The following is a 20,576-nucleotide window of genomic DNA, read 5'->3' as shown; positions in this document are numbered from 1 at the left end:
ATCAACAGGCTTGTGTGTGTGTGTGTGTGTGTGTTTTTGTGTGGGTGACTGAATTGGATTGTGTGTGTGGGTGTGTGTGTGTGTGTGTGGGTTGGGGGGGGAGTTGGGGAGTTGGTTACTGTGTGACTCAGCAGGATGAAAACACTGATGATGTTTATCTCTCAGACAGAAACCACACAGAGAAATACTGTACACATGCTGCACGTTGTAATACTAATACTACTGCAGTATTACTGCAGTTCCTGACGTGATGTTAAAGGAGTCCACTGGTTATACGTAGGCAGTGCCTGTGTGTGAGCTCACCATCACCATCAGTGTGTTTGTAGTTCAAACATTCAGCTCAGCACAAGCGCCTGATGTTTCTACAGCTGAATATATGTTTAGCCACCCTCCATAAACACTACGTGGTTCATTAGGTTCACTCTGCTTCTGTGGATTCATTCATTTTGCACTCGTAGCGAGGTGTATTGCCATCAAAGTAAGTCGCTCAATTCCTGCCCTGAACCATGATGAAGGAACCTGTCATCACTGCTTCAGCCGTCACCATAAACCGACACACATTTTTTCTTCAATAAATGTGATGACTATGCAGCAGTGTCACTTTACAGTGAAGCGCTGTGCTCCTGAGTGTTTTCGCCCTCTGAGTCGTACCTGCTGCAGGTGTGTGCAGAGAGCTCTTACCTTGGGTCAGGAGCATCAGCCCAGCAGCCAAACACATCACCTTGTAGAAAGCCATCGCGGTAAGATCCAAACCTCCAGACCTGCTGAGGCATAAATACCCTTCCTCTCTCCTCCTCCTCTCTGTCTGCATTAAACACACCTCTGCCAGACACCTGTCTAACGACACGCCCAACACTTCCCTCCAGCTCACCTGATCCTCCCCCCATCAGACACACTCTATTAAACAGGAATTTCAGGTTTCAGGCAGCAATGTTGAACTTTTGAACTAATTATTTTATTTTTTAGGATTAATTATTGATTTCACATCAGGAAATCAAAGCCCTGCTACAGACTGAAGCATTTTCTTTAATCTGCTGTGTTTACCTGAGGACCTTTTCTCAGATGTCATTTGTTTTCATCCCCTCAGCAGAATTTCATTAACATGAGAGTCTACAGGCTCTTGGCCCTTGATTTCAAAATCTTGTTTTTAAAAATAGACAAGATCACAGACATTAATTTAATGCATTTTCTTGTTTTCCAAGCTGTGGGATTAATAAAGGCTGTATCATCCTTTTTTATTATTATTATTATCGAAAGTCAATTAAAATTTATTTAAAGATACGTTTAACCAATATAAACTAAACTGTAGACTCAAAGAACATATCGAGTTTGGACATCTATAATGTTTACTGAGATGTTTACACTTCTAGTTATAACTGAGACCTTTTATTTTTTTGCCTTTCCTGTTTGGATCGTTAACCATCAAAATTGTTGTCTGAGGGCCGAGAAAGATGCGAAGTGGATTTACTTTACCAAGTGGATCATCATGGCCTCGCCCTATTGGTCCATTTGATTGATCTTTACTATAATTATGTATTTATTTTATTTGATTTTCGGTTGTTACAGACGGGACAGACATGACTGGGGGATAGGACAGGGAGAAGGAATGAAAGAAAGAGAGGGAGAGAAAGAAAAATAGAAGAGATGGTGAGAAAGGGAAAAACAAGAAAAACAAAACACCTTGATCACCTGGCCAATCGGCCACCAGGAGTGAGTCGGTACATACATGAGCGCCCAGCCCCAGACACCAAGAGCCACCAACACACCAACGTCTGAGGGCATCAGCCACCGGCAGGGAGTGTGGTGAGGGGAGATGGGCCTCCAAACCTCGGAGAGCCTGAGATGTTCCCAGAGAGGCGGAGTCTGAGACCCAAGCTGACATATAGACACAGACAAACAGGCGCACGCAGACACAAAGGTGCATTCCCACCCCCATATACACAAACAAATACTCGGCACTCATCCGACACATGGAGACAGACACAAATAGACACTGTGCACACATTCACACTCCCCAAACATACTCTATATCCCAGGTCCAGGTACCCCTGCCCCCAGAGGGGCAACCCGGACCCAGGAAGTGTAACCCTTCTCTCTTGAGTGGAGGCAAGCAGACCGCCTCCATATCTGCAGTAGAGGGAGGCCCCGCATCCCAGACCACAATATGACAGCCAGCACCTCCTCCTGAGACCATTTTGTAAAATATATACATATTTTGCCTTTTTGTATCTTTTAACTTGAATTATCAGACTCTTCAGAGCGGTAAGGCTCAACATGGTAGATAATAGAGCAGGTCTATCTGGAAATTATTTTGTTCTAGTCAGACTACCTAGTGAGACTTTTGTTGTTGTGATACAGCTTGTCATATTTGAATGAAAAATTGCATTTTGAACCTGAGGAAAAAAACGTACAATGAAAAAACAAGTGGGCCAAGAATGGAGCCCTGAGGGACGCCATGGCGACAACCTCTGCAAGATAACAGATAACTCTCTATCATCATTGCACGGTCATAGCAAGTACAATAGTAGAACGAAATTGGAAACTGTCCTGCGTCTGCACTACGCAGAAAACAACACGACACAGTAACTTAAAAAGTCCAGGGAGGTATCCAATCAGGTCAGCTGTTGCCGTGTTGTAAAAGCTGTCATTGAGTCTGCCAGACAGCAGCAGCTTAAACACCCGGTGTCCTGGGTGTGTACATTCCTGTAGGATGCTGCGTGCCCTCTTGACACAGCGAGTACTGTACAGGTCCTTCAGGGAGGGAAGAGGATGTTCAATGATTTTTTGGGCCATATTGATGACCCTCTGAAGTGCAGCTGGAAAACCACACACAGATGCAGTGCAGCACACTCTCAATGGAGCAGCGGTAGAAGACGATCAGCAGCTCCTTCTTCAGAAACTGAAGATGCTGTTGGGCCTTTTTTAAAACCGTCTTACCTGTTTGTTAAGTCACTTGACACTGAATCAGAAAATAAATGTTACTTCGTTTGTAATGTGGTGTAATTACATGATAGTATTTTTAGATTTAGGTTAAACTATTTCCTGCACCGAATTGAAATAAATGAGTCAATGAGTCTTCAGCACTTTTCCTTATTCACTCAGATCAGAATAAATATTTGCACAGTTACCTAAAATAAACAGTAAAGGATAATGGAACATTTTTAAAAGTCCTATTATCAGGAAGAACAACGACAGGCTGCTATCAGGTGAATCTCACCTGTCAACATTCTCGCTGAACGCCACACAGCCTCCTTTCAACTTTGTACGGCGCAGTTTGACCTGATGCTTCAGATAATTCAGATTTCCGTCCAAATCAACTCAGACGTCAAACTTTACACATTTACTCACAATTTTACACAGCAGACGATTGTTTATCAATAATATAATAATGTAGAAATACTCAATTTTAACTAAAGTCAGGTTAAAGTAAATTAAAATAAGCAGCAGACGGTGGTAACATTCAAGTCCGTTACACCAACATCAGATTTTCCATGTTTGCAGGTCGTTTTTCACATATATGAGCAATCTGAGAGTCAGCACACGATTATTGTATTATTATGGATTATTGCAGGCTAATTATTACAAGAAATTAATTGAAACCAACGAGAAAGGTGATGACTGAAAAATCATCTGAAGACAAGAAGCAACAATGGCAGCAAATTCATCCTGAACAAAGAAACAAGGAAGAAAAAATTATGTTAAGGGGTTAAAGGAGGACTCATGAAGGACTGAAACTGTCTGAAACAAGCCGCTTTAGTTCCTGTCTCTTTATGAAAGTGGGCTTTCTTCTGATTGGCTGAGTTCTTGAAGGCCACTTACGAGCAGCACACAGAGTATGTGAGCTCTATTGTGTCTCTATTGTGTCTGTTTGTCGTCGGCGACTGTGAAATAAAACCAAAACAATGGGAGTCAGTTTCTGAGACCTCATTATTTCACTAGAATCGGGAAAAGCAGATAAGCCTTCCCGGCATACGTCTTTAACAGAACAACGTTCCTGTAAATCTGTGGAAAGCAGGATTTCTGATATAAAGTTCAAATGTGCACGAGGATCCAGGATGGCCTTTGGGGGGATCGTTTAAGGAAGCATCTTCTGTGACTCACCCAGAGATTATAAAAGGCCAAACATCTGCTTTGTGAATGAAACCAATTAATTTCCATGCTTCATTTATCTGCAGTGACAGCGGGACCTGCACACTGGGGACTGTGAACAATAGGCCTGCAGCCCAGTCAGGAATAAACTGGTCAAACTGCATCAGGTTTCCCAGAATCAACGAATGAACAGGAAGTGTTTCAGAACGAGTGAAACGCTGATGTTTCCACTGAGCACATCGTGTTGTGTCAAAAGTGTTTCCCTCCGCACGTCTTTATCTTAAACCTCGCATGAAATTTAGAAACAGAAATATCAGACTGAGTCACCGAGAACATGAACTGAAACTCACACATACAAAATCAAATCAAATTCAAATGTATTTGTCACATACACAACCATACACAGTACGACATGCATGTTGCATAATAGATAAGAGATGAACAAAGGTCTAAACGAGGTACAGAATAAATTACGAATTTAACCTAAGAAGTAAAGTCTGAACTAAAAGCTAAGAAAATGACAACTGTGAAAAAAACAAGCTCACCATCCGTAACACAATGAAACAGAGACTGAAAAGAGTTCACACAGAATGACAGCAAGCTTTCAGCTGAAGATGGATATGAACCAGAACTCTGGAACATTGTAGCACGAAGCCATAACTCTTCCCCACGACATGTTATTGACCTAATCTTGGTGTGTGTGTGTGTGTGTGTGTGTGTGTGTGTGTGTGTGTGTGTGTGTGTTTTCTAAATGGTCTTATGTCAGAGAACGTTAATATGTTGCTTGTTTGGTTGTTTATTAGCACAATAATTACTAAATAAAAAGTTAAAAAGAATAAAATAAAATGTGCAAATAATCAGTTTACAGACGAGTTACATTATTGTAAAGAAAACTGGTGTAGCTGAAATTCAAATAATTGACGGGCGGAGGCGTAGCACAGGGATCTGAGCCTCTGTGAGTCCCCTTTACTTTACCGATCCACATCTCTAAGCAGCAGTCTGTTCATATTGGTGTGCTCCAGGTATTTCTTTGATGAAAATGTTCGAGGTGGTGGGGTAGTCTTCATCACCTGATGTCATCCCTCCTCTTCTTCGATTCCTCTGCCCATGTGTGATCCTCCAAGCAGAGACGTCATTTCCAGGAACAACCAGAGTACCGCGGGGTCGCTCGTCGAGTCCTCGATGAAGAGCGGTGAATGGAGCTAAAGGGTTAAAATAACTGTTCACACCTGTGTTTCCATCCATCTTCTTCTGCTTATCCAACAAAGCGATGTCATCGAGCGAGAGGCAGGGCACACCCACGACAGGTCACCAACTTATAATGGCACCATTTCTCCCACCTTTGTCTTCCTAACTCCTTCTGGAGCCTTTTAGCTTATAAACAGACAGAACTTCATTCAGAACTTCAGGTAGTTCCTCTGGGAAATATTTATCTGTACAGTTAAAGTGATCTGGATAAGTCCTAAAATTTTTCCCAAAAGTTTTTAGAGATGTTGAAACTCCAGACTCAGGACATGATTACTGAAACTTCTCTCCAAGAAGATTAGAATACGAGCCCATGACCTGCCAGAACTTCTCCACACTCTCGTTAGTCTAGATTTCTATGTAAGCGTTATAAAGAAGAGCAGGCAGCTCTAGATGATGACTGCACCCTCCAGGCAGATTGCCCAACATCCTCAGGTACAGCAATATCCAGTTTATTTTTTTGTTTTATGGAGTCAGTGTTGACCTTGCTCAGTGATGTACGGTCTGCTTATTAACCCATTTATCTTACCAGAATGGTACGCATCAGTAAATATGTGAGTAATGTGTCTTATACATGTTTATAAGGTTGGAAACCTGCAGTCAGCTGAGACTGAAGTCACTTGGACGAGCGACGAAAGTTTCTCCCACTGAAAACGCTACGTCCACATGAACAGAATCAAGCTTTTGAGATTCCTCTTTCAGATTTGAATCCTTTTGCAGAAATAAACTCGAGATCCAGTCCAGTCAAGTCCAGTTTTTACAGTCCAAATGTTTGATTGACATTTGGAACAGCAAGTGTGCTTTAAGAAAAAGGGTGTAAAAAGAAGACGCCTGAGGGTGCACGTCATTCAACTTGGTCTAACTACATGCTGATAAATAAACTGTAGGCAGAGCAAACCTGTCGTTACAGGTAAGTTTCCAGGTGACTTTCTACCTCAATAATGGTAGAGAGGACAGCTTTTGTACCCGAGCTATCGGAAGAGCGTTGGGCTTCATCCAGTTAATGTTGATGGTTGTCCTTGCAGTCTTCAACAGAATATGTAAAACAGCCCTCGCTGAGACATGAAGGGTCCTTCATTTATGTTTCACCAACATGTCTGCAGTTTGGGGCTGTAACAGAATAATGTGGTTTGATCTCCAACCACACTACAACCTGGCATTTATTACTACCCTGCTGTGTGTAACGAGCCCTCTGTGCAGCTTCTCTTCATCATACACAGCTGTAGGTTTCTAAGAACAGGTATTAAACTCTTGTGGGTTAAAATCCATCTTTTTGCTTTACTTCACTTACTGCATCGATTTGGTCCCCCAGCTGACTTTAATATTATTACATTTAATAAGGCCTTTGACTGAACTGCTCCTGGGTCCTTTTCAGTTTTTAATGTCTTTAAGTGTCATTTCTGTGTATATATTAAATCAGATTTTATAATTATGTGTTTAACTTAGAACAGAAGGATCAGGCTGCATCTCAGGAGGAGATGATGTGACCCTCTATTAAAGTAAAAAAAATAAAAATCTGGAAACTATTTCAACTGAAAATAATTAAAAAGTTCACAAGATCTTCTGAAGATGATGACCGGCATGTTTTCCTTCCGTGAACATTTTGCAGACGAGAGCGCTGAGTCAGTGATTCAAAGCTGTGCCAAGTGGACGAGCAACATCGACGGGTTGATCCAGGCGTGAAAAAAACAAACTGACAGTATCGGGAGTCTTTGAGGTGGATAAAGAAATGTTTGACACTGATCCAACATTTCTAAGAACTGGAATTGCTTCATCTGTTCGAAGCCTCTGAAACTATCAGCCTGGAGCGTTTAGTGATCCGGTTTTCTCAAAGCATCACAGTGAAAAAGAACCACAGAAGAACGAGTTACTTGACCAACACTTTCATTTGGAAAAGCAGCACGAGCACGATACAAAAACACCAATAATAAATAGTAAAAAGTTCTTGAACACAGCTGTAGAGCCGGGGCTTCGTTTACATCGCACACTGGCCATGATCAGAATGAGCTGGCATCAGCGGGCAGGTGTGGCATCTGTGCCTCTTGATCCCAAACGGTCTGAGCCGTCGCTCACTGACCCTGCCGAACATCAGGAGGAGGTGCCGCGTTCATCAGCAGGGATCAAAACACCGGTAACGGTGCTCGCTTTGAGCACACGTTTCTCTGAAAATCTGGACAGATAGTGACGCCAGCTGATGATCTTTATTCACGTCTCAGAGCTGGGAATCATGCAAAGCTACTCTGACAGAGTGAAAGCGTGAAGCTGAACAGAGCGGTGATGATCCCGGAGAGTCGGGCAGATATAAAATCTGATCAATTAAAATGTTGAAGCTTGTTTTGGTAAACGACGCCCCGCTGAGCAGACAGTGTGGATGAATCACGACAGCTAACACTAACACAGGGAGAGTCACGTGTTGAATAAGGAGTGATATAAAAGGTGAGAGGGGCGGGCTGCGTCCGGTACGGACACCTGTGCACACGTAGGTCGTCATGCGAGCGGCCGGGATGGGCTAATAGGGACGGCCCCGCCGCTCCTGCCTGCGGTCGCCCCTGGAAACCAAACACAAAGACATAAAACATCAGTGCAGTTTCCAGCCAGCGGTCGAGTTTCTCCAAGTCAACACAAACCACAGAGGCACTGCTGAGCTTGGACTTCAACAAGTCAATACTCAGACTAAGAAATAAATAAATGATTTCAAAATCAACAAAACAGATTTTTAAATGAAATGAATTTAAAGAATCTGATCAGTGGGACCAAATCTTAACCCGTGAAACCTGTTTCTCGTATATTTACAGTCAAAAGTGCCCGTGGGACTGACAGCTGGCACGTCTGGGAAGGCTCCATCAGTGCTGATCAGTACAAACAGTTTCAGAGCAGCATGAGCTCCATGAAAAGAAGAGGGGAACCTGCAGACTGGGAAACAGGAGCTCAGATTTGATTTAAATGGTTCATTTTCAGTTTGAACATCTGCTGTGAGTAAAATTCGAGTTTATGATTGATGACATCTGTTTTCCCACGTGTGTGTGTCTATAATCATTTAAAGCAGTTCTCCTGCTGTCTGTCGTGTGTGCAGGTGTGTGCAGGTGTGTGCAGGTGTGTGCAGGTGTTGTTGACTCCACCGACACTGGAAACATCTGAGTTAACTGTCATGAATAACCATAAAACACTTGACGTACACGCGGGCACGCCGCCTCACAGAGCTGCCGTGCATCTTGTTGCTCACCTCACATCCATCTTGCCGGGGCCAAATCCTCCCCGCTCGCCTCCTCGGCCTCCTCTGAAGCCTCCGCTGCCGCGGTCGCCGCCGCGGCCCCTGAAGCCGCCCCGATCAAACCCCCCTCTGCGGTCTCCGCCTCCTCCGTAACCTCCTGCCAGGAAACAAATGAGGTGAGCGGGAATGCATGACTCACCAAACTGAAATGTTTCAGTTGTACACATATAGGTGATTACAGGAAACCAGAGTAAACCACTACAGAGCAGAAGGATTCCTTCATAAACCGCACTGTGTCGGTTATGATTTCATTCATTCATTCAATATCTGCAATCTTTTACTCTAATGTAAACCTACAGCAAAGTAAAATATGCTGAAATATTAACCTCACAGCTACAAGTTTATCCTCCTGAGATGTCTTAAACATTCACAGGTCACCCTGTTCTTCTCCATCTTAGATAAACTATGAATGATGAAATTCCCCCAAATATCATTAGTTACATTTACAACGCAGAAGGTCAGAGCGTGTCCAGGCTGCTCAGATGCTACGATCAGAGTTTTAACGCTTCCTCGTTCTTTGTTGAATCAAGAAGCTCCTAAACTTTGGAACAGCTTCCTCTGCTGAATCTGCAGCTTGTTTTAAACGACTGCTAAAAACTCTTTTTTTAAAAAGGTTGGGTTTTCTTTAATCATTCGTGCATCATAGAATACATCTGCATGTGACAAACAGCAGCTGCAGGTTGTTTCGGTTGCTCCTGCTATTTTCTCCTTACTCAGTATTTTTACATAATTTCTGTGAGGATTAATAAAGTATTCTGATTCTTGCTGTGTGTGTGTTTGAGCACATAACTGTGTGTCTGCGTGTTACAAAGTCATCAGAACTACGCGATCGCACAGTACAAGTCGACCATCCTGATGCAGATGTAGAAACGTGGTCGCCAGAGTCTGCCAGGATGCGCTTATCATTAAAATCACGACGAGAAAACTTTAAAAATTACCAAATGTAACAACTACTGGAAATAGAAAACATTTTTGTCCTGCAGCCGCCTGGTGTGGAGATCGGTTATCTCAGGGAGGAGTTTACGTCACCTGAATCCTCATTCTTTCTGCTTTTGTAATCCGGTAATCCAGAACCAGCGATAAGCAGCTACGCTCCACTGCAAGCATGTGTTCTTCAGCCACATTTATGAAATAGTTCAAGATTATCTCACGAACATGACCTGCGTGAGATAAATACTGACGCTAACGCGCGTTCACTCATCATCACTCATTTCAGCCATCAGTAGAGCTCAGAGAGCAGATCTCAGTAGATTTTATATCATCAGACAATGACATGAAATAAAACATGATTTAACCTACAGCCCGCCCACCTATCACATATCTAACTGCAGAATACATAAAAAATAAAAATGAGCGGACACATGTCTGCGTGCTCTTCTCTTTGATCAGGTAAACTACAGCTGTGCTAAACCACAGAAAGCTCCCACAGCTAAACACACAAGCAGTAGAAGTGTACACAGAGTACATCCTGAAAGCAGCCGAGACAAAGGCTTTAGGACGAAGTCCAGAACAACAAAGCAGCCGGCCGTGCGAACGTCGGGGTCGGAGGGCACACTCAGCTTCTGTTTCAGTCAGACTGAAAACAAAGACTCAGAACGACTGAACAACACGAACGATAACAACATGTTCAGCTTTCTCACTCCTTAATAAAAGTCTGCACGTGCTCTTTTTGTTCGCGATCCGATCGTGATCACATGATTTCTGTTGTTCATCCTCTGAGTGTAAAACAACTGAGGCACGAACTGAAACTGTGATATTACAGGAGACAGTGATACCCAAACAGCGCCTCACTTAAAAACCAGCTGATCGAACAGCGTTTGGTCGGCAGGAAGTAAAGTTACCTCCACGTGTGGCTGCTAATCCTCTTCTTCTGTACGGTCTTCCTCCCCTCACCACAACGGCCGCCCCTCCCTGAGCCTGGTTCTCTCTTGAGGTTTCTTCCTGTTAGAAGGGAGTTTCTCCTTCCCACTGTCGCCAAAGCGCTTGTTCATAGGCGGTCATATGATTGTTGGCGTTTTCTCGGTTTCTTTGTATTATTGTACGGTCGACCTCAAACAATAAAGCGCCTTGAGAGAACCGTGATTCATATAAATAACAGTGAATGGAATTTAACTGAAGTGAACTTTTAGGGTATCGTGAAAGTTATTTCAAAACTGTGATCTGTGACAGGAAGTCAGGTCAGCTCACTTGGAAAATTCTGCTTCCGCTGTTTGGCGTTCGTGACAGCGTGGGTGAAGCAGAAACAGTAACAACTACACACTTTAATAATAACTACATGTGTTTTTATTTATTTAATGCATGTTTTGACCTTAACCCTTTAAGACCTACCATAGAACCAAGTCCGCCAGAGCTTACTTTATGCTTTTACATGCTGTGGAGCCATTTGTGGGAGCATTTCAAGTTGCTATACATCAATACAACCGTTACAGCCCAAATTATAATAATATGTCTGCATTAAGTGCATAGTAGTTACATAAATTGCAAAAATGTGCAATAAACTACAAAAATTGGAAATGGTTTTTGTTTTTTTTACATATATTTGTAGTTAGAGAAATTTAAGAGGCTTATCCCTCAAAACTGTAAATACAAAAAAGTTGCACAAAATAGTTTCTAACAACAGGAAATTTATTTTGAGTGTCTTCATAGTTTTATTTTAATTTTTATATACTGCAGGAAAAACAAAAATAAATATTATAATGCAAATTTGCATTTGCAGCATCTGCATCAAAATAAATGTTCAGCAGTGCAATTTGAGTTCTAAGCGTCCCAGAAACTATTCAGAAAAGTCAAACATGACTTTTAAAAACACCAGTACAGGCTTATAAGGCCCCGAGGGTAAAAAACTAAAATTTCCATGAAAAAGACGTCACTTCCGGTTTCGGGCAGGTAGTGGCGGACATGCGATTGTTCGCGCTGACCTATATTCCAACGTAGGAAGTGTTACGAACAGCTGATCGGATCGGCAAAGCGTGTTTCTGGAATATTATGTTTTTGTTCCTGCAAGTGCTTTTTATGCTATTTTTGCAAAGCTATATGTGGAAGGAAACTGTGACCTGGGACAAGCTGATGGCATCAGATGTAAGTACAACTCCTCTGGTTTCATATGCAAAACAAATTATTGTGCTAGCTCACGTGGTCCCGGTTCTGCAGCGATTTAGAAATAGTTACGCAAAACAGAGCGTGCCCGGTTAGACGCGTAAAGCCTTTTTTAAGTGTCTGAGTAAACTCTGTGAGTCAACAAATGTTCACCTATTTATTTATCTAATATTTATCCAGGTGTATCTAACCTCGCTCCATGGGGGGCATCCCACCAGCATCTTCAGCTTTCGGAGCTTTGCACTGGTTACACTCATTACGCCAGGAGAAGTTCAAGTTCCCACAGTTACTGAAGAGAAGAAAGGAAGACTTTAGAAGAACTGTTATATGTTGATAACAGATCCGTAGAAAGATTACTACATTAAATAAAGGTAAGACTGAGCAAAACTAAAACATCTGGCATCATATTTTAAGCAATCATTGTTCAAGATGTTTTTGTTGTGTTTTTAATTCTAATTTATTGTCATAGAGGAGTCATCGAAACTCACGGGTTTGAACACTTCCAATCTCCGGCTCGCTGCTGCCCTCCTCCACCACTGGCACCACCTCCTCCCCCTCCATTGCCACCGTTGCCTCCTGGGAAACCTCCCCCTCGACCGCCTCCGAACCCTCCACGGCCCATCGGACCTGCACGGAAGAAAACGCCACAGCATCTGTCAGCGGGACACGTGACTGATAGTTCAGTGCGAGGCTGAAGCTTTTTAATTCACTGCAAACAGTAAACGAGCATTTTTGTTACGACTCAAAGTTCACCTGTGAAGTGCACCGTGTGGTCCGACTGCTGTTTACAAGGTTATAATTTTTCACTTTATAAAAATAAAAGTAAAAAGAAAGTGACTCGCCTCCTCGCCCTCTACCTCCCCTCATGCCTCCTCGGCCTCCAAAGTCAGCTCTGCGTGTGGCAAAGGACACCTTGATTGGGTTTCCATTGAAGTCTTTACCTGGAGTAAAGCGATGAATATCAAAGGATCAGATATGAGGTATGAAATCAATGCTCCTTTCTAGCTCCATATTCTTGGACTTTCCAACAGTAGCTTTGCATGAGTTACAGTGAACATAATCCATATTTGTCTTATACTTCAGCAGTCAGTTCCATCAAAGCCTAGTTTCCAGATACAAACCTTATAAAACCACTTAAACCACCAACAGAAACTCAAACAGTGGGGAAGCCAAAGCTCAGAGGTAATAACTCACCATCAAACCACTCGATGGCAGCTTTAGCTGAGGGGGGGTCATCGAAGGAGACCGTGGCCTCCCCCTTCAGCTTCCCCGTCTCTCTATCCGTGTACAGGTTGATCATGGGCAGGCCTGTCTTCTTGTTTACCTAAGAGGACAGAAGGAAAGGGATGAAAGTCCACGGACCAGAACTGTGAACAGCACAACAGTTCAGGTGCTGTGTGTTACCATGGAAATCAGACTAAAGGATAGAATTTAGATTCCAAATGATGAAATTCTTCTTTTTCTGAAGTGTAACATAAGATTTTATGACGAGCCAACGCGATCGGGGAACCAAGAAAGAAAATGGCTTCATTCCAGTTTTTGTTAAACTTCAACATCAAGCCGGCGCTTCTTTACCATTTTAACCAGTCATCTATACATGACACATCCAAATAAATGCTTTATTGATTACTGACCAAACACAAATCAATATGTTACCTTAATGATCCCAATCTGCTTAAAAAAGTCAGCCACTGATTCAACAGTGTAGTCGTCTCCCAGGCCTTGCACAAAGATGGTGTTGTTATCAGAGTTATCCTGGTCCTGCACTGTTAGAAAATCATATAAAGTGATGTAATTCAAGCAGTAACAATGGCGTAAAGCAGGGGTGTCCTTGAGAGCTACTGTCCTGGAGCTTTTACATGCATGCCTACTCCAACACAGGCGAATAAAATTGTTGAATTAGCTCTGCAGCATACCATCAAATTTGGCAAAGGCCTGGCAACAAGCCTTTCATTTGATTCAGGGGTTTCGGAACAAGGACGCATCTAAAAGCTGCAGGACTGCAGCTCTCGAGGACAGGGGATAGAGACCTCTGTGCTAAAGGAACTACCAAAAGGCTTAATTCTCTAGAAGTGTCTCTAAAAGTGCTCAGTAAATGTAGGCTTTATTATCGGAAGAAAACTAAAACAAAGTGAAAAATGTCTGCCAATTATAAAGCCAAGAGAACCATGTCTTGCTAAATTCTTGGCATAGGAGGAAATATTTGTAGTAGTTTCTTCTGAATTTATTGGCTTTAGTTCATCTCTCAGACTGACATCACACCAACGACTGAAACTGTCTTTTGCTGGTAGCTGAACAAAGAAAACAGGAAACACTTACTGAAGCCGGGTCCTCCGTGTCCTGGTTCTCTTGGTCCTTAAGGACAAAAACAAACAGATGTTAGGTGTGGAAAAGGTCAGCTGTTCCATCACACACAAACAGTGGTCTAACTAATAGTTAATTCATTTCATGCACACCTCATCCCCACAGGTATATCCAGCACTACTATCAAACTCTCTTTAGGTTTATCTGTCTGAACGTTTTTCATGTCTCGGCTCATTCGCTTCACCGTCATCGTTATCACACTCCACTCAGGTCAGCGAGTGGCTCCATGTCCCAGGAACAAGTGTAAAAAACACAACCGTCCACTTTATTGAGATACTGCCTTGTAGCTATTTCTGTGCATTGGCTTTGGTCCTTTTCTTCTCCAACGAGAACACGCAGACTCTTTGGAAAGAGCCTTAAAGGTGGTTTGTTTACATGTTGGGTTTTTTAAGAATTGCTGCAGTCATGTTGAAGCGTTTTCTTTAACACCAACATTACAGAATCATTGAACCAGTCAAACACACTGAAACACAATTGTTTTAATTTCTATGGAACAGCCCTACATGTCATTAATTGATCCCATTGGATACTTCAGTTTTCCCACAGCTCAACAAAGGATTCTTGCAAACTGCTCAAACATACGTCCTGGGAACACGAACGCCATGTTTGCCATTCTGACAATTGAACCCGCTCAGAAAACCATCTTCACCTGTGCAGGTTTTCAGACATTACCTCAAACACCTTACGAAGCGCTTCAGTGCATCAGGTCCCGTCACTTTTCTGAAAGGAACTTGGGCTCAATGCTCCCTCTTTAAACAAACACGGGACTGGTTATCGGACACCAAAGGCAAACCGCCTGCAGGAGCAGACCTGCTCGTGTCCATCTGAGATTAAAAGACTAGTTTGGGGGCTTTTTTTAATATATTGTTCTAGTTTGTGGCTGTGCAAACAAGGAGAACCAGTCTTTGGGCACAACTCACTGAGGAAACCAATATAAAAAAACCAAAATAGAAAATAAAATCTGATCCGTAACTAACATGAGCAGGCATCAGTGTCCCAAGCTAAAAATCAAGATTTCAGCTTCCAGTTTATTTTTCACTGAGCTCATTTTCAACTATCTTTGACATTAAACAACTATCGGTTAGGGTGGAGCATCTGGCATTGGCTCCCTGAGAATCTTATGAGGAAATAATCAGGAAACTAGACACCACCCTCTCCACAATTATATCAGTAGTCGCAGATAGCTGAACTTTTATTGGCTGGATGGAAAACCTTAAGTTAATGCCCAACCCTAACAGGGGTCAATGACTTCATGACCTTTTATTTCTTTAAATAACTCAAATACAAACGTTTTTTTCTATTACATCTCTTCCACATAAGCACAATAAAAAACTTTACATTGCAGCTAAACTGAAGATTTTTCATTAGAAAGCATACGCCCTCGTTGGTGTTTGTGATGTTTGTGATGTTGTGGATCTTAAAGACATCCCACCCCAGCAATGAGTAAACTGGAAGAATCAGAACGGACCAAAACCAGAAGCCTGAATATGAGCATCTATTCTCAGATGCAGTGGTGAGAATTTAGATATGGACTTTCCTACACTAAACACATAACCAGTGATTATTTTAATTATACTAAAGCACGCCCACCTTTCTATATGATCAACCCACATCTGAGGATGTGACTAAGCATCCGTACCTCTTGTTCTATTGTTTCAAACTGATTCCAAAGTTTTCTGCAGAAAGGCGGGCAGACAATGGTGTTCGATCCCATCCACACTGAGGACAGTGCAGAATCAGAGCCTGGGAGATTAAACCCTACAATAAACTACTCAACAATCTTTAAAGAAAGTTCGAGTTAAGTAAGTATGTATTAGATTACTACAGCCCTTCTACAACAGGGTCTCGCCATTTGCAGGAATCCCGGTCAACATCTCCAAGTAGTTTGGGCAAACAAGGCCAAGCCCTACTGAAACAATCCAAAAAAAAAGAAGTGCCGTAACATCAATCTAAAGGTCAGGATTTAAAACAAACAAACAAAAAACTCATCCTAGAAGCAAGTTTATTATGAAGTTCCTATCTGAATAAATAAGAGCTCTAACTTTTCCAAAAAAATACTCTCACCAACTGAATTATTCAAAAGATGTTACGAGTCTGATCACAGATTGGTGTTTGAAAAGCTTCTTGATTGGCTCAGTCCAGTCCAGTGATACAGTCAGCACTCTGATTGGCTCTATGGTGGGAGGGGTGGCCCACCGCCATATCTGACCATGCAGAAGGCCCCCACAGATTTCTGTTCAGGATTATTTGAGCCTCCTCCTGCAATGTTTTTGTAATAGTCCCCGAATCACAGAATCACCAGTAAAACCAGTAAAGAATGACTAGAAATGTGAAAACTTTTCATACTTTCAGGTTCAGCTGATTTAAAGCAGATAATTGATGGGCAGAACGTCCAGCATCTTTGCAGTTACCCAGAGATTTTTGCAAGGCATTCTTTGAACCCTGTTTTGCTCTTACAATGTCTCTAATGAAAACACCTTTCAATCAGCATACGTTTGCTTTTTCCGCAGCTGTTGTGCTGCTTCAAACTGGCCTTGGAGTGGTAATCTTTGGGTGGTGAATGATACCAATACAGACACAGTGGCCATGCGGGGTAAACACCATTTATTGCTAGAACCTTGTTGGGCGTGCTACCTGTAAATCTTAACTAAAATAATTTGGTAATTTAAATAAAAAGCCCACATTTATATAAACTCTCTGATCCGTGTCAGTTTGTGCTTCTTATGAGCAGGATTGTAAACAACTGAAAACATTTCCTTCAAGAAATATTGTCCAAACAGTTTGAAGGGCTTGAAAAAAAGATTATGACTGGACTTCTTTGGGTTTGTGAAGACGTTCACCTCTCATCCAAAAGGCTTCTTCAGTTCCCACTGCTGACCGTTGCAGGTGTCACATGAGCCGTCGTTCAGAGTAGGCATAGATGGCCTCTTTCAAACCAACGTTTATCTTGTCAAATTCTCAAATTTGACATTCTCAACATTCTCAAAAGCTACCCCACTGTGGGTTAAATGCCTGGGACTCTCCACCTCTAGTTTCTAGAACTGAAGGGAGTTTCACTTCCTGGATGGGAGGTGAAACATCTTTGCAAACCCAACGAAGTCCAGTCACCTTCTTTTCGAGCTCTCAAAACTACCATGACTGGATGACTGAGAATGGTAAATGGTAAATGGCCTGTATTTATATAGCGCTTTACTAGTCCCTAAGGACCCCAAAGCGCTTTACACATCCAGTCATCCACCCATTCAAACACACGTGATGGCAGCTACATTGTAGCCACAGCCACCCTGGGGCGCACTGACAGAGTCTACACAGACATGTAGAACTACAGTGGAATGCATCAAGTCACCGCCATTACTACTTAATCTCTTTATGATCACAAAAGAACAAAAGCAAAACCCTCTTCAGCCTGAATGAGCATATTCTCGGATGCAGTGGTAAGAATTTAGATAGGGGCTTTCTTACTGTAAACAAATAACCTGCAACTACTTTAACAAAGCTAAAGCATGCCCGCCTTTCTATACGATCAACCCAGATCTGAGGGTATGACTAAGCATTCATGCATCTTGTTCTATTGTTCCAAATGGATTTGCAACTGAACCAAGAATTTTCAGTTTTCATCACCGTGAGTTCCAGAGTCAGTGTCATGTGAAAAAAATTCCCAGTGTGTGCAACCCAACCAGTTTTTACCTTTCAACCGTCCTTGGTGGAAAGTACAACAGAATCAAAACATCTGTCAACAGGTTTTCAAGCCAAGCCTTAAAAACCATTTAGGGTCATTTCATCTATTTAACACGATTTGTCACGTTTGCACAACACGATAAGGTAAGCAACACTTATCTCACTTCAGTCACTGAGTTTGTCACCATCCACACTTCAAATTCAAACACCGAGTGCCAGAGGAGCAGTGGAAGGGCTAATGATGCAGTTTTAACTCCCTCCGATGGACATTTCAAGTCAAACACACAAAACACGATGGGTGTTATTATCTGTACAGTCATGCTAGAGACAGTATACATCAAAAGTCTTAACATTCGCCTGACCTTCACTGTTAAATAGCTGTTTTTTCTTCAGCTTTTCAGACAGAATCAAGTTTTATCCCCCAAGCCACACTTGAAGTACCAGAGTTTGAGCTTACTCCCTTTTAGCTTTGACACACCTTTTCACTCAAGTGTTGAAGTTTTTTGTCACTTACCACCAAACTTATTGAATCCTCCACGATCGCCCATTCTGATGAAGAGGAAGAGAAAAACGACACGCATTGAAGGCTGGAGCTGACAGCGATTTCTCTCAATGGGCTGAGGTTAACTTTCACTCTCACAGCGTCTTTGCTAAACCCACCCCTCCTCGCTGGCATTGTCCAAATGTACCCTTACTGCATGTTGATGTAACCCATGGACAAGAGGCCAGTGTACAAACCCTGTTAGCTGAAATTTGCATTTCTGACTCAGAAGATGTAAAAACTTTCAGGTTCCATTTATTTCATCATAAGAGAATTAACAAACCCAAACATCAGAGCTCTGATCCCTTGGTGGGTGCTGTTTGTTTGTTTCTTTAAAGGTCTCGGAAAACCTTTATTCACTCAACACAGGGTGTCTACAGGTATGAACGACTTCAATTTAGAACCTTCAGACCTTAAAGATTTCACTTTGAGTAACACAAAGGTGAAAACACACTGACACCAGGTCAAATTTTCATTTGTTTTTATTCCCGAGTCTGAACAACACGGCGCAGACTGCTCTATCAGCATTTTCAGCCACAGGTTTAACAGCCAAAAGTGTTTTTATTCTTATTCACGTGTGTTTGACCTTCTTTCCTTTTCGATCATTGAGCAGGTTGGACAGCAGGGCCTCTCTACCGTGCTCAGGCCTGAGGCTGGGTCTCACTGGGCTTTAACTTAAAGTACTTATGTATTTTTATCCTGAGATAAAACAGTTACTGTCTGCAATGATTTTTACACAAAGTAAAGCTAAAAATTATACTTTTAAAAGGGTAAAATTATCCATGACATGCCTTTCATTCTAAACTGCATTATATAAATAAAACCGAACTGAATGAGGCACAATTTTTTCACCCAGCGAGTGAAAGTACTTTGATATTTATACCTTTCTATAAAATTAAGCTGGTAAGAACACGCCAGTGGAAAAGTGTGTAGCAAACCCAACCCCACCCGTTTTCTCTTCAGCTGATATCTTTCCAGCAGACCAAACCATTAGCTGCTATTCACCAGGTAGATTACACATCATTTGATGCTCTCTCGCAGGTACAGCGTCGGCTTCTAAAAATTAATGCGGTCACATTACCTAATTATGCAGAGGAGGCCAAAATAGCAGCTTTGTGTCTTGGAAACTGTCTCAGTGACATGATTTTAAAATGTTTGAGACCCACTTAACTGAATTCAAGAAAATGTTATTCTTCTTTAGCAGTTTTTAGAGTTTCAAGTCTTTTTTAAGGACCCGTAGACACCCTGTCTTTACACAAATTGCAGCAATTCCCAAGTGTTTGAGACTTTTCTCCAAAATGACTGATTAGTATTTAAGTAATATATCCTGTGTTATTAGAAGACTATTAAATCTGACTTCCCCATAATGTGATTTTCCAAATGATGGCTTAAGAGCAGAAAGCCAGCCTGGAGAGAAGGTAAAAGCCTAGGAGAAGATTCAAAGAGTGATTAAAGCAGAGTATGGTACAGCAAACCTGCAAGGGCTGGTGGGGAAGGTGGTGGTAACAGGTGAAAAAGGCAGGTGATGGTGATATACTGAGGTGTGTTAGTTTGTAGGCAGAGTGAAGGTCACACTTTATTCTATAGAAACATTTCAGACACAAGCAAAGATGAAAAACTCGCCGTACGGCATCTTTGGTTGCCCGGTCAATGACTTGGACCAAGTAAGTAGCAGAAAATAGATCGATGGACAAAGTATTAATTACAGATAAAAAATGTATTTTAAAACAAAAAGAGTGCAAAGGGTCTGAATACTTTCTGAAGCAACTGTATACTTTACTATTTATAGCTGAATGGCATTACTGAACTCCAGATGTGGCACAACACACATACCATTATCTTTCTTTGACCTGTTCATCCATCGTAAAACTGATAATACCCCAAAGTCATTTGTAAACTTGGATTTATCAGCTGATTAGTTCTCACTGTGGCGAATATCAAGATGACCCAGTGTGGAAGGAGATGTACAGGAAGTACACGATGGATGAGAAAATACATAATGGAATGGGAAACTAGTTTATCTGAGTCCAGCTCTAACATCATGAGGTCACAAAGAAGAAAACGAGAGACTACGTAACCTCGTAAGAAGAACAAAAACATCAACTTACCGGTTTATGCTTCACAGCTTCAAGCAATCAGTGCTGTTGTTCTTTGTTCTGTACATTTAATTCATTGGCTTTACGAAGCTTTGCTCCAACCCATTATCCATTTCTGCTGTTTTAATCCAGCTTCACCCAAAACCACTGAGGCCTCTGCAAGTATTCAGACCTCTGGGTATTAACACCAATTACC

At 42.0% G+C, this 20,576-nt stretch overlaps 1 protein-coding gene across 1 annotated transcript in view; it reads right to left on the bottom strand.

The window, feature by feature from the left end:
- Positions 1-3,265: 3,265 nt before the first annotated feature.
- fus (FUS RNA binding protein) overlaps positions 3,266-20,576 on the bottom strand; it is a 23,273-nt gene continuing 5,962 nt past the window's right edge. The window contains exons 7-15 of the mRNA XM_005924113.2: positions 18,258-18,292; positions 14,021-14,056; positions 13,358-13,467; positions 12,896-13,025; positions 12,544-12,642; positions 12,190-12,328; positions 11,893-11,990; positions 8,558-8,702; positions 3,266-7,883 (exon numbers count right to left, since the gene is read on the bottom strand). Coding sequence (XP_005924175.1) covers positions 7,844-7,883; positions 8,558-8,702; positions 11,893-11,990; positions 12,190-12,328; positions 12,544-12,642; positions 12,896-13,025; positions 13,358-13,467; positions 14,021-14,056; positions 18,258-18,292 — 832 coding nt within the window. The 3' untranslated portion in view covers positions 3,266-7,843. The remainder of the gene's footprint in view (positions 7,884-8,557; positions 8,703-11,892; positions 11,991-12,189; positions 12,329-12,543; positions 12,643-12,895; positions 13,026-13,357; positions 13,468-14,020; positions 14,057-18,257; positions 18,293-20,576) is intronic.

The sequence above is a fragment of the Haplochromis burtoni genome, unplaced genomic scaffold (genome assembly GCF_018398535.1).
Source record: "Haplochromis burtoni strain Fernald_Lab_line unplaced genomic scaffold, NCSU_Asbu1 Contig_68, whole genome shotgun sequence".
NCBI classification, from domain to species: Eukaryota; Metazoa; Chordata; class Actinopteri; order Cichliformes; family Cichlidae; genus Haplochromis; species Haplochromis burtoni.
This window is presented reverse-complemented; position numbering and strand designations above follow the sequence as displayed.